This window comes from Bos mutus, chromosome 24, assembly GCF_027580195.1.
Source record: "Bos mutus isolate GX-2022 chromosome 24, NWIPB_WYAK_1.1, whole genome shotgun sequence".
NCBI lineage: Eukaryota > Metazoa > Chordata > Mammalia > Artiodactyla > Bovidae > Bos > Bos mutus.
In genome coordinates, this window is record NC_091640.1 from 58,086,187 (window position 1) to 58,100,470 (window position 14,284).

The following is a 14,284-nucleotide window of genomic DNA, read 5'->3' on the forward strand; positions in this document are numbered from 1 at the left end:
AGAACAAATTAGACGTCACGCATTGTATAATGCGCATTATAAGAACTTCGTATATTTGAAGGAAAGATCAGAAGGTTAGAAATGAGAGTCAGATCCATTAATCTGTTGAATTATTTCTTTGAAAAGCACTTCGATGGCCAGAGAAATGCCAGGAAATAGTGACGAGCATAGTTCCCCCAAAGGATAGCAGTCTTGTATTACTATAGCTGTTCTTTGAAAAGTTTGTGGAATATGGTCGAGGTGGGCTGCGGACTTTGGTTTTCTTTAGGATTATTATGACTTAGCATTTTATTGATTTTCACGAAAGAAGCTTAGTTTCTGCATTTGCATGGGGAAGCCGACCTGCTGTCCACCAGGTTGACTTCTGCATGTTCATTTTGCAGGTGTATGTATCTGGAGATTGTTTGAAGTTGGGTTCAGTGGTTACATGACGCCTGAACCTTCTAAGCCATCATCCTCTAGTTGGAAACTGGCAAATGGCTCCATGCATTTTTTTATTGCAAAGCATAAGAGGTATGAGTAAGGGGTGAACAGGTTTTTCTTTTAAGTTTTTCTTTTGATAAACTTTTGACTTTTTGCCAACACAGATAAAATAGCTTACTATAATTTTAAGCGACTTTGGTAGGAAAGGAAGTGTGTTGTCTGTGTCATAGGAGGAAATAGAGTGACCACGTGACAGACTTGAGCTCTTTCATTTTCCTTTTTTAGAAACAGGTCCAGCATCTTTCCACCAGACATTTTCAAGGTGAAAGGACATTCTCCATTAAGCACAAATGCAGTTAGTGAATTCTATGTTATTTATGTGGGGTTTAGTTCTAAATTAAAAGACAGTTAGTGCCTTTGAAGGAAGCTATATTTCACAGGGTATAAATGAAATGAAAGACTTTTGTTGCAATAACTGAACTTAATTCTGTTTGAAAGTCAAGCTGTTGAGGTGTTGGGAAGAGCAAATGAGATCTTTTTATCTTTTAAAAAAGATGACTGAGATTAATTTTTGCAAATGTTTTTTAAGCAAAAGAATCTATTTTTAAAACAGTACTTAGGAATTGCAGGAAGGAAACTTTCAAACATAAACATGTCTCTTTGTACTTCATAGAACTGAGAAATGAGACAAGAATTTAAGCCTTCTTCGTGCCTCCCCCGCAACCCCCATGGAAAATTGGCTCTTGCCTTCCAGAATGTGGGATGGGGAGGGTAAGAGGACAGTATGATTGTGGGCATGAAAAACATTTCTGTGAACCAGAAGAGACGTGTGACGTTACAGAGAGCCGTGTTTGTGACACTGATGATACAACCCGAGAGAGCTGAGCTCCCCGCCACCCAGGGCTCAGGTTTCAGACAGGACGATGCACTTCCAGCGTCCGCCCTGCATTTTCACCTGACAGCCTGGATTCTTTCCGGGGACCCAGGAGAGCTGACTCCTGTGGTTTTAAACTGCTGCTAATTCACTCTTAGCTCTCCACTGTCCCAGTACTTCATCTCCAAAGAGTTCCATCCCCCAAGGTTCATCTTCTTCCTTAGAACATACGTACACCTCAGGTGTTCAGAAGAACGCGGAGGAGGGCAGGTGTGGCTAGATGTCCACAGAGAAAGTTAGTTCTTTCTGCTTTGGGAATGTCTCCTGGACCCTTTGGGGTATTTGTAGACATGAAGGTTCCTCTCTGGGGTTTTCCAGGTCTTCACTCTTTTCAGTCAGTTCAGTTCAGTTGCTCATTCGTGTAGACTCTTCAAGACCCCATGGACTGCAGCATGCCAGGCCTCCTTGTCCATCACCAACTCCCAGAGTTTACTCAAACTCATGTCCATTGAGTCGGTGATACCATCCAACCATCTCATCCTCTGTCACCCCCTTCTCCTCCTGCCTTCAATCTGTCCCAGCATCAGGGTCTTTTCAAATGAGTCAGTTCTTCGCATCAGGTGGCCAGAGTATTGGGAGTTTCAGCTTCAACATCAGTCCTTCCAATGAATATTTGATCTCCTTTAGAATGGACTGGTTGGATCTCCTTGCAGTCCAAGGGACTCTCAAGAGTCTTCTCCAGCAACACAGTTCAAAAGCATCAATTCTTCGGTGCTCAGCTTTCTTCACAGTCCAACTCTCCCATCCATACATGACCACTGGAAAAACCATAGCTTTGACTGGACGGACCTTTGTTGGCAAAGTAATGTCTCTGCTTTTGTAACGTCTCACTCCTTTAGTGGTGCAGATAGGAAAGATAGCCAGCCGTGCGGCGGGCGACATCCTGCCCGACGGCGAGGCTTGCTGCTGGTGCGGCTGCCGCGTGTGGCCCCCATGTGCCCGTGCTCGGGGCGCGGCCGTGTGAACAGGAGGGGCCGCGGAGGTGCGTCACTCCTCCAGGTGCCCGCCGCCTGCCTGCGGGCTGCGCTGCCCACGCGACCTGCTGGCACCTGGCACGTCTTGTTTCACGTGGTAACCTCTTTTTCATTTCTTGTGCTTGTGTGTTCTGGGCCACCCACCCACTGAGTAGTATTTGTTCTTTTCTTCTTTTTGTTCCTGAACTGACTGCCCTCTGGGAAGAACAGTGTGAAACCTGATGACGATTTTATTCACCATAGCCATAAAGAGAAGGCAAATGACAGGAATCCCGTGTAGCTGTAAAGGAAGGCTGGAAGGCCTTGGGTGGAGCCGAGCCACCACCGGGGCCTTCCAGAGCCTGGGTCCCAGCCCCAGGTAAACGGTGGCATGGAAAAGCCCCCTTTTAGCCCCATTCAGCTCCAGTCGGGACTTGGGGGTGGTCCATGAGTCTGTGTCTTGAATTCTCTTGAAACTGATGTGCAAACATGGATCATCATGGCTGGTGAAGACAGACCATGGGGATGCTTCACTAATGGTGGTCTCATTGTGATTGTTAAATTTATAAAGGCAAAATAATGCTTAAAAGTACAAGTAGTGACATTCAGGGATTATTCCTAAGTGGGTGGACTCTTAAGTGGATTTATTGTCTGACAGATGGGGTTTTCACTCCCCATATTTTGCAGTTCAAGTTCATTTGAAAAAGAAAATCATAACATCAGACGTCCTCGTTAGAGCTGACTTGTAAATGTTTTCATGTCATCATCTGCCTGGAAGTGTTGTACTCTGATCGGTGCGGGGGGTGGGGGGTGGGGGGTGGGTGGCGGGTGGGGTTCATTGTTCCCTGTCTGGTTCTGCAGGCGCCCATCTGTCCATCTGTGAGAGAAGAGGCTCAAGAGTGTTCTCTCTGGGCTGAGCAAGACCATCTAGAGAGAAGTATGTGCGGCTTCTGAGACCTAAGTGAGCGGATAGAGGTTTATTCTTCGGGTCCTGTTGAACCCTAAGTGCTTATTTCATCTTCAGCAGTAGTTTTTCCAGTGAAATTCTCTGTGAAGTGTTAGGATGGGTCCCAGACTGAGTGAATATTGCTGAGGGTGTCTTAGCGCCTGATGATGGATTTATGGTTAATGTGAATTTTCACAGGTATGTGTATTGTTGCCTGAGTAAAGATTCTGCTGTGATCCTTGTATAGTTATTTTTTATTAGGAATGCATGATTTTTTTTTATAGATTATATAAGAAAAAAATCATTAAATACTTCAGTAAAAAATGTAAGACGGGGTCTCACTGATATAAAGCAAATATAAAAGAGAAACGACATAATAAATATTGACAGGGAAATAGCCATTCTTTTTCTTTTTCTTTAACGTCTTTCATCTGTTCTCTTTCATGGGCTCCTCGGTGTTTTGCTGTGCTAAGTCGCTTCAGTCATGTCTGACTCTTTGCGACCCTATGGATGGTAGCCCACCGGGCTCCTCTGTCCATGGGATTCTCTAGGCATGAACACTGGAGTGCATTGCCATGCCCTCCTCCAGGGGATCTTCCTGATCCCAGAGATCGAACCTGTGTCTCTTGCATCTCCTGCATCGGCAGGTGGATTCTTTACCACTAGCTCCACCTAGGAAGCCCCAGGAGAGTCTGCTGCTGCTGCTGCTGCTAAGTCGCTTCAGTCGTGTCTGACTCTGTGCGACCCCATAGACGGCAGCCCACCAGGCTCCTCCGTCCATGGGATTCTCCAGGCAAGAACACTGGAGTGGCGTGCCCTTTCCTTCTCCACCAGGAGAGTCTAGGTGTCTACAAATGGCTGAGGCTGATTCTATGTTGAAAGTTGCCAGGAGGTCTTCTCTGGTGGTCCAGTGGTTAAGTCTTAGCCTTCTAGTGCAGGGGATTACAGGTTCGATCCCTGGTCGAGGTGCTAAGATCCCACATGCCTCCTGGCCAAAAAGTACAACAGAGATAATATTGTAATGAAGTTAGTAAAACCTTGAAAAATGGTCCACATCAGAAAAATCTTAAAACAGTTGCCTGGAACCAGCCCTGGCCCTCGCCTCCTCTGACGCTGGTTGTCGCTTGAGCCCGCTTTCTGCTCCTCCTCTTGCCCGTTTCTTTCTCCCTCTGCTCCTTCTCTCCAGTTTCTCGTTCTCCACCCTGCTTCCCGCCTTGCCTTGTCTTCCTGGCGGCTGACCTCCGCCCCGTTGCCCCGACTGAAGGAGCCGCCTCGGAGGCGCCCTCACTGCCCGAGGGCCCCAGCGCTGGGGTCGAGGCCTGCTCCTATTGTACCTCCTGTGTTCTGAGCTGTGTGTCCTCTTGGTTCTCTGGCGTTTATGGTGCAAAGGCGAGTGAGATGTTGCCCGTCTCGAGGCAGCTGGCAGGCCAGTAGGTAGGAAGAGACCAGTACCCACACGGTGTAGTCCAGAAAATAGAGCTTCAGAAGATGGGCTGTTCCAGGGGTTCAGAGAGGAGGATGAGCAGCCCCCCCCGATAGTATAAGGTCTCCTTATCAAGAACCCAAGCAGTTTGTGTATTTAAATATCCTTCCTCTCTAGTCAGGGGCTTCCCGGGTGGCGCTGGTGGTAAAGAACCCGCCTGCTAATGCACGAGATATAAGAGATTTGGGTTCAATCCCTGGGTCGGGAAGATCCCCCTGGAGGAGGGCATGGCAACCCACCCCAGTATTCTTGGCTGGGAAGTTCCACGGACAGAGGAGCCTGGCGGGCCCCAGTCCATGGGGTTGTAGAGTTGGGCACGACCGAGCACGCTCTCGCCTCTTGTAGTTACGGCTGAAACCCTGCACCTTCCCTGAAGCCGCATCATCCAGGGCTCTGGGATTAACGGAAGCACTTCTTTACAGCCTGTTGTCCACCCTGACCTAGCCTGGCTGCGGAAGAGAAGGCCTCCCTCGCCTGGGCTCTGTCCCGCCCTTGGGTCCGTGTTGCCCCCTGCTGGGAATTGATTCCTTGGAGGACCTTTCTCAACTGCCATGGTCACTTGCGTGACTGTGTTGACTGAGTGGTGATTAGGAGACAGATGTGTGTTCCCTTAACCAGTAAAACCGCCGGACTAGGGAGTAAGGTGGAAGGGACGCTATACTTTTCCGGTGGGAGAGTATTCTTTTTCCCCTACCATCATGGGGAGAATTAGGATTAAATAAAAATTGATAGAATGAGCTCCTTGGGGATTTTTAAAAATCTCAGATGGAACTTGATTAGCAGTAGAAGGCCTATGCCGGAGAAGGCAATGGCACTCCACTCTAGTACTTTTGCCTGGAAAATCCCATGGATGGAGGGGCCTGGTAGGCTGCAGTCCATGGGGTCGCTAAGAGTCGGACACGACTGAGCGACTTCACTTTCACTTTTCACTTTCATGCATTGGAGAAGGAAATGGCAACCCACTCCAGTGTTCTTGCCTGGAGAATCCCAGGGACGGGGAAACCTGGTGCGCTGTTGTCTATGGTGTCGCACAGAGTCGGACACGACTAAAGTGACTTAGCAGCAGCAGCAGCAGCAGAAGGCCTATGCTGGCTTGGGATGCTCACTTCTGTGGACGAATTGAAATCTGTAATTGGGTTTTTTGGCCTGTATTTCTTTTAATGTGATACCCCAAATCTGACAGTGACTATATTAGGGATAATTTTGCCTATAGAATGAAATGCTGTCAAGGTCAAAATATACTTGAAAGCAGCTTTTTGTGAAGACAAGGAGACGAATCCAGCGATGAACAGTATTTTCTGGTTGTTAGCCCAGAACCTGTTCTCTGTGGTTTAATAGTTCTGATCTGCTTGTTAGAGAGGCTCCACACTGGCTGTGCTGGACAGCATTTTGGAGGAATTGCTTCAGAGTTGTAATGATCAGTTTATACTTGTTCTCGGGGTGTTTGTCCACTTTGGCTCAGCGTCCCGACTTTATAGTAAGGGCACATGGCGACTTGCCATTTCACTGATGGTCATCCCCGCCTGGGTGTGAATCCTACAGGGACGTTTGTCTGAGCGGGGCGTTGCTAACGGAATTGTTTTTCTGTTCATTTCACAGAACATCTGATCCAATTCATGACCATGGGGGATATGAAGACCCCCGACTTTGACGACCTGCTGGCAGCATTTGACATCCCCGACATGGTCGACCCCAAGGCAGCCATCGAGTCTGCGCACGACGACCAGGAGAGCCACATCAAGCAGGGCGCCCAGGCGGACGACGACTCACACGCGCCGTCCTCCTCGGACGTGGGTGTCAGTGTCATCGTGAAGAATGTCCGCAGCATTGACTCCTCGGACGGCGCAGAGAAGGACAGCCACAACCCCCCCGGCAACGGCCTGCACAATGGCTTCCTGACGGCCTCCTCTCTCGACACGTACGGCAAGGAAGGGTCGAAGGCCCTGAAGGGAGACGTGCCGGCCTCAGAGGCGACCTTAAAGGACTCGGCCTTCAGCCAGTTCAGCCCCATCTCCAGCGCGGAGGAGTTTGACGACGACGAGAAGATAGAGGTGGACGACCCCCCGGACAAGGAGGACCCGCGCACGGGCTTCAGAGCGAACGTGCTGGCGGGCTCGGGCCCCCAGCAGGACTACGACAAGCTGAAGGCGCTTGGGGGAGACGGCGTGAGCAAGGCTGGCGTCCCGGCCCCCGGCGGCCTGGAGAAAAGCAAAGTCGTCAAGAGGGAGACGGAGACAAATTCTCTAAATCTGGGTGTTTACGAACCTTTTAAAGTCAGAAAGATGGAGGACAAGCTGAAGGAGAGCTCTGAAAAGGTGCTGGAGAACAGGGTCCACGAGGGGAAGCTGGGCTCCGAGAAGAACGACGCTGGCCTCGGTGGCCCGGTGCCGTCACGGACCAAGCCGTCCTCCAAGCTCTCATCCTGCATCGCCGCGATCGCGGCACTCAGTGCGAAAAAGGCCGCCTCCGACTCCTCTAAAGAGCTGGCGACCAACTCCCGGGAGTCCTCTCCATTACCAAAGGACGTCAACGACAGCCCTCGAGCCACCGAGAAGTCTCCCGAACCCCAGAACCTCATCGACGGGACGAAGAAAGCGTCCCTTAAGCAGCCAGACAGTCCCCGGAGCGTTTCCAGCGAAAATAGTAGCAAGGGGTCGCCAGCATCCCCCGCGGGGTCGACACCAGCAATCCCCAAAGTCCGCATCAAGACCATCAAGACGTCTTCCGGGGAGATCAAGAGGACCGTGACACGCGTGCTGCCCGAGGTGGACCTCGAGGCGGGCAGGAAGCCCTCGGAGCAGGCGGGGCCTGTGGTGGCCTCGGTGACCTCGCTCCTGTCGTCCCCCACCCCGGCCGCCGTGCTCGCCTCCCCGCCCCGGGCACCCCTGCAGTCCGCGGTGGTCGCCAACGCCGTGGCGCCCGCCGAGCTGACCCCCAAGCAGGTCACCATCAAGCCTGTGGCGACCGCCTTCCTCCCCGTGTCGGCGGTGAAGACGGCCGGCTCGCAAGTCATCAACCTGAAGCTGGCCAACAACACGACGGTCAAGGCCACGGTCATCTCCGCCGCCTCCGTGCAGAGTGCCAGCAGCGCCATCATCAAAGCCGCCAGCGCCATCCAGCAGCAGACCGTGGTGGTGCCGGCCTCCAGCCTGGCCAGTGCCAAACTCGTGCCAAAGACCGTGCACCTCGCCAACCTTAACCTCCTGCCTCAGGGCGCCCAGGCCGCCTCCGAGCTCCGCCACGTGCTCACCAAGCCTCAGCAGCAGATCAAGCAGGCGATCCTCAGCGCCGCGGCCTCGCAGCCGCCCAAGAAGGTGTCGCGGGTGCAGGTGGTGTCGTCCCTGCAGAGCTCCGTGGTGGAGGCCTTCAACAAGGTGCTGAGCAGCGTCAACCCCGTCCCGGTTTACATCCCCAACCTCAGCCCCCCTGCCAGCGCGGGCATCACCTTGCCGACCCGCGGCTACAAGTGCTTGGAGTGCGGGGACTCCTTCGCCCTGGAGAAGAGCCTGAGCCAGCACTACGACAGGCGCAGCGTGCGCATCGAAGTGACCTGCAACCACTGCACCAAGAACCTGGTGTTCTACAACAAGTGCAGCCTGCTGTCGCACGCCCGCGGGCACAAGGAGAAGGGCGTGGTGATGCAGTGCTCGCACCTGATCCTGAAGCCAGTGCCGGCGGATCAGATGATCGTCTCCCCATCAAGCAATACCGCCCCCTCGTCGTCCAGCCTCTCGAGCTCCGCGGGAGCCGGCGCGCACACGGTCACCAAAATCCAGCCTGGCATCACCGGGACGGTCATATCGGCCCCTTCCAGCACGCCCATCACCCCCGCCATGCCCCTGGATGAAGACCCCTCCAAGCTCTGCAGGCACAGCCTCAAGTGTTTGGAGTGTAACGAAGTCTTCCAGGACGAGACGTCGCTGGCCACCCATTTCCAGCAGGCTGCAGATACGAGCGGACAAGTAGAGTATCATTTACATTTCGGTGTTTCGGTGATGAATCTGTAGTAGCCTTGAGCTCTCTATCCGATGCCGCTGATTTCAGGGGTGGAAGCTCAGCTAGATGGGGGGCTGGGTGTGAGTGCACGTGTGTACATGTACACACAAGTGAGAGAGAGGATTGTTTTCATGGAGCAGTGTTCAAATGTAAATCTTACGTAGAAGTCCGTTTGAGGGGAAGAGGATTCTTTTAGACAGATAGAGACTCTGTGTACTAGTTGAGCTAAGGCATCTTAGATTCAGGGCAGGTAGAGGTGGTCTTAATTGTTGGGTCACTGGCATTTACGTCGGAAGTCTGAGCTCTGACCAGTGATAGTGTCGTGACGTTGTATTAAGTGTTGAAGTCAGGCTGATCCCCACTGACTCCTTTATTAGCGATCATCCGGGGATTTAAAAAATTCCTGTCGTCGTTTGTAATTACTGTCTTCTATAGTTAAACACACCCGGTCGGTACCCACTTCTAAGGCATTTCTGCTTAATGTTGGTCTAGTATGTTCAGTAACATTCTCCAGCGCAGCGAATTCAAGCTACAAATGGAAAACGCACCTCTGTTTAAATAGAATACCTCTACGTTTGTTTGTGGCGTTTTTGCTTTGTGTTTTTGTGGTGAGGTGTAGGTTGGTGTTGGTGAGATGCATTTCCCACTGGACATCGGCTAGCGATTTGACTTCTGTCGTTTTGCTTCTGTCCACGAGGCAGCTTCTGGGCAGTCATTAAATGTGTTTCACTATAAATATTTGACAGCTGTCATCTGGAAGTCACCGAGCTTGTTGTATGAAACTCACTCAAGCTAGAGAGAGCAAGCACAAGATTCATTGTCCAAACGGGAAACTTGTAAATTTGGGAGGAGCCCCCGTTTGAGGTGATAAACTCTTGTTTTTGAAGCCCTGGTGGAAAACTGACCTTTTCCTCTATTTGTCTCCACTATCTCATTGACGAGGTTCATGCTGTGGTTCAGACTTCTGGTCCTGTCAACCACGATCAGTTCCCTGAGGTCAACGACTGAGCTAAGTTCTTTGTATTAATAGGATTTGAGTTTGGGGAACAAAAGATGAAGCATGCCTCAATGATTTTTTTTCCCTCTGGACGGTCAGTTGAGTGGAAGGAGATGATAAAGAGATTCGAGAACATTCTCGCAGCGAGGATGCTGGACGCTGCGTGCTTGCTTGTCTGACAGTGATGCACGCCGTCAGAGTGAGGCTGGTTCAGGAAGGAGTGATGGGGGGCAGGACGCCCAGCGCATCCTGGAGACAGGGCCTAGGTCCCATCTGGGTCCCTCTTTTCTAGTTACCATTTCATCAAAGAGGCAGTCTTCTCTCTGCATCTTAAGAGGATGCAGTTTTAAAAAAAGAGCCGTTTCCTCGGTTCCGCGTGTTGTGGATGGTGGAGTACGTCCTGGCTCCGGCGCCGGGCACTGTCAGCCGGTGGGGCTGGCTCAGGGCGGTCCGCTGCCTTTCCGAGGCGGGAGGAGGCCGCCGGCGGAAGGTCGGGATTTTCCTTCCCTGTTTTCCGCTGTTTTTAGTCTCTGTGTAACCACGTAAGCTCAGGAGCCAGCCCGGGGTCAGGGGAAGCCAACCCTCGGGGAGGGGGTGGGCGGGGTCCCTCGGCAGGCTGTGTGCGCATGGAGGGGGTGGCGGCGGGGTGTGGCATGATGCCCGGCGGCCCCTGGGCCCCGGCGGGCTCAGGGCAGGACCTGCCCCAGCTTCCGGGCCAGGCCGCCCCATCCTGGCTCCTTCCTCGGACTCTGCCGAGCCAGAGTGCCCTCTACACCCCCACACCGAGCAGAGCCTCCTGTTGAGGGCCGCCCACGGAGGCACCTGCCCCGAGCTCCTGCCCTTCCAGCAGTAGCCCCTCCACCACGGCCCGGTGTCTGCACACCCAGGGGCAGGCTGGTCTCTTAAGCATTCTCGCTAGCCTAGGGGAGCGGCTCCCCTCTGTGAGTTCCATCAGTCCTCCCGCTCCTCTGAGGCCCCCGAAGCCCGAGGCGGCCCCGCGGCTCCTTCTAAACCAGCCTCAGCTCAGCGGGGGCTCCAGCAGTGGCAGGCAGGGCTGAAGACCCCAAGGGCGAGGCCGGAAGGAGAAAAGTTCCTGTTTCATCTTCTTCAGTTTGCTGTTCCCACGACCACTGGCCGTGGTTTACAGTTGGTGAACTTAAATTTGAGTGAGAGCAAAAGTCCACCTGGATAAACTGTTGGCCCCCGGGAGAAGGGCACTCACAACACTCTGCTCAACTGCTGAATTTTGCAAGAAGATCCAAAGGCGAAGCTCAAGTCCAGTCTTCCGAGTGCCTCTGTCCACACTCCCTCCTGTCTCTCCATTGGCCTCTCTGTTTCTTGGTAACTCGTGGGTGAACAGAGGCAGAGGAGGCTGCGTCCCTCCCTAAGGGCCGGACCGGTGCAGGGTCCTGCCCAGGCCGCCTCCCTAGGTCTGCACAGCAGCCTCAGAGATTCATGTGTGTCCCAGGGATCCCCAGCCTCTGGGATCTAATGCCTGATGATCTGAAGTGGGGCTGATGTAAGAGCAATATGAAGAAAGTGCACAATAAACGTGATACACTCGAATCATCCTGAAACCATCCCCCCGACCCTGGCCGGTGAAACACTTGTCTTCCACGAAACTGGTCCCTCGTGCCCAAAAGATCAGGGACCGCTGAGTCATACAACAGACTTCCGCTGAGTCATACAACTGACTCCTACACTGACCCTGATTTGCCTGGATTCAGGAGGTTAAAGGGCGTGGCCTCAGGGCCCTGGCTCTCTCCTTTCTGAGTGTGCGTTCAGCAGACCTGGAGAGAGGGGTGCGGGGTCCCTGGGCGGGACTGTTCCTTTCCTGCCTGCCTCCTGTTCTTGTTTTCTCCTGCCCACCTTCTTGCCACGGTACTTTAAACAGCTTAGCTGAAACTGCTGAACGTGCCCTGTGCTCGTGGCTTCAGTCTTCTCCAGTCATTTCGTTTTTAAATTAAGCTTTTCATTTTGAGATAATTGCGGATTCAGGTAAGAAGCAGCACAGAGGGATTCTGTGTTCCCTTTACCCAGTTCTCCCCAGTGGCTGCATCGTGCAGAGGAACTGTTCAACAGTGTCCTATCCAGGCTGCTGATGAATCAACACGCAGAGGAACTGTTCAACAGTGTCCTATCCAGGCTGCTGACGAGTCAACACGTGCTGTCAACACGTAGAACCTTGCCGTGACCATGAGGATCATTCCTGCTGCCTTTTGATTTATCGTGATCACTGTTTTTTTTGTTTGGCTGCGCTGGGCGTTCGTGGCAGCGCGCGGGCTCCTCTTGTTGCGGAGCACGGGCTCTAGAGTGCTTGGGCTCAGTAGTCTGGCACCTGGCTTTTGTTGCACTGAGGCCTTTGGGATCTTAGTTCCCTGCCCAGGGATCGAACGGGTGTTCCTGCATTGGAAGGCAGATTCTTAATCCCTGGACAGCCAGGGAAGTCTCCATACTGGCTTTTTAGAGCCACAGCCAGTTCCTCCCACGCCTACCTCATTCTTAACCCTTAGGAACCACTGATTTCTTCTCCATTTCTATAATTTTGTCATTTCGGGAATGTTATAAAAACAGAGCCCTACCATATGTAGCCTTTGAGATTGGCTTTTTTCACTCAGCATAATTCCCTGGAGATTCATCCAAGCGGTTGGAGATATCCCTTTTTATTGCTGGGTGTTTTTCTATCATATGTTCCTGCCACAAGGTGCTCACCCTATCTAGTCACCGAAGACGTCTGCATTGTTCCCAGTTTGGGGCTGTTATGAATAAAGCTGCTGCAAACATTTGTCTGCGGGCTTTTATCTGAACATAAGCTGTCATCTCTCAGGGATGAAACTCCTTTGTGTGCTGGGCTGTGTGGTGGTTGCATATGTATGTTCTTAAGAAACTCTTTTCCACAGTGGCTGTACAGTTTTAATCCTCAAGAGCAGTGTGTGAATGACCTCTTTTCTCTACCCCTCACCAGCATTTGGTGGCGGCATCATTTTCACCATCCCGACAGGTGTGTAGTGATGTGGTTTTAATTTGTGTTTTTTCCATAGCGAATAATGTTGAGCATCTTTTTACATTTATTTGCCACCTGCATATCCTTTTTGGTGAAATGTCTCTTCCTGTCTTTTGTCCATTTTCTGATTAGTTTTTTTGTTTGTTTTTACTGTTGCGTGTTAAGAGTTGTTGATATATTTTAGACGCTGGTCCTTTGCCGGTATGTGGTTGCCTGTCTTTTCCCCCAGTCTGCGACTTCATTCTTCATCTTGTTAGGTCTTTGACAGAGTAAATGCTTTTAATTTTGACGAAGTCCCATTTATCAGTTTTCTCTTTTATGGCTTGTGCTTTTGGCATCACGTCTAAGAGCTCTTTGCTCTAGATCCTGAAAACCTTCTTTTATGTTTTTTTTCTAAAGATGTTTTTATGATTTACGCTTAAGTCTGTGATCTATTTTGGGTTACTTTTTGTATAATTTGTGAGACTTAGGTTGAGATTTCTTTTCCCCCGTGCGTGTCCTTTTTCTCTGGTAAGGTGGTGCTAGTGATAAAGAAGCCGCCTGCTGATGCAGGAGACTGAAGAGACGGCTCCATCCCTGGGTCAGGAAGATCCCCTGGAGGAGGGCCTGGCAGCCCACTCCAGTATGCCTGCCTGGAGAACACGGACAGAGGTTAGTCACTAAGTTGTGTCCGACTCTTGCGACCCCGTGGACTGTATGTAGCCCGTCCGGCTCCCCTGTCCATGGGATTCTCCAGGCAAGAATACTGGAGGCAGGTGCCTGGTGGGCTGCATTCATAGGGTTGCACAGAGGAAACCCAACCAGTCCATCCTAAAGGAGATCAGTCCTGGGTGTGCATTGGAATGACTGATGTTGAAGCTGAAACTCCAATACTTTGGCCATCTGATGGGAAGAGCTGACTCATTTGAAAAGACACTGATGTTGGGAAAGATTGAAGGCAGGAGGAGAAGGGGATGACAGAAGATGAGATGGTTGGATGGCATCACCGACTCAATGGACATGAGTTTGGGTGGACTCTGGGAGTTGGTGATTGACAGGGATGCCTGGCGTGCTGCGGTTCATGGGGTTGCAAAGAGTTGGACATGACTGAGCGACTGAACTGAACTGAAGCAACTTAGCACACATTTGTCTGAAAGGCTGTCTCCCACTGAGTTGCCTTTTTTGTGCTTTGTCAGATGTCATTCGGGCGTGTTTGTGGGTGCTTGTCAGAACCCGGTCAAGGATCTCTCTTTCTGTTGACACGGGCTGGGGCTGTCCGTGTGACGCCCCCTCTCACCCTGCATGTTACACGCTCCGGCCCTGGAGGCTTGGCCCGTGTGTCGTGGGGTAAAGGAAGGCTTGGTGGCGTTCGCTGAACCTGCCTTGCCAGTCGCTCCTCCTCTCGCGCGTGCCGTGTGGATGGCGTCTCCACGGCAGTGACGGCCCTGAGTGCTGCTTCGCCGCTAACCTGCCCTGTGCTCCACGAAGCCCCGGCAGTCCCTGCCGAGAGCTGGGTGGGCGTCCGTGGCTGAGCTCCAGGCCCTCTTCACCCCGCGTCCTGCTTCCCCC

The 14,284-nt window shown here is 52.0% G+C and overlaps 1 protein-coding gene across 1 annotated transcript in view; it reads left to right on the forward strand.

Moving 5' to 3' along the window:
* Positions 1-14,284, forward strand: part of ZNF532 (zinc finger protein 532) — a 113,627-nt gene that overhangs the window by 45,642 nt on the left and 53,701 nt on the right. Inside the window, 1 exon segment of the mRNA XM_070361796.1 lies at positions 6,339-8,701. Coding sequence (XP_070217897.1) covers positions 6,339-8,701 — 2,363 coding nt within the window.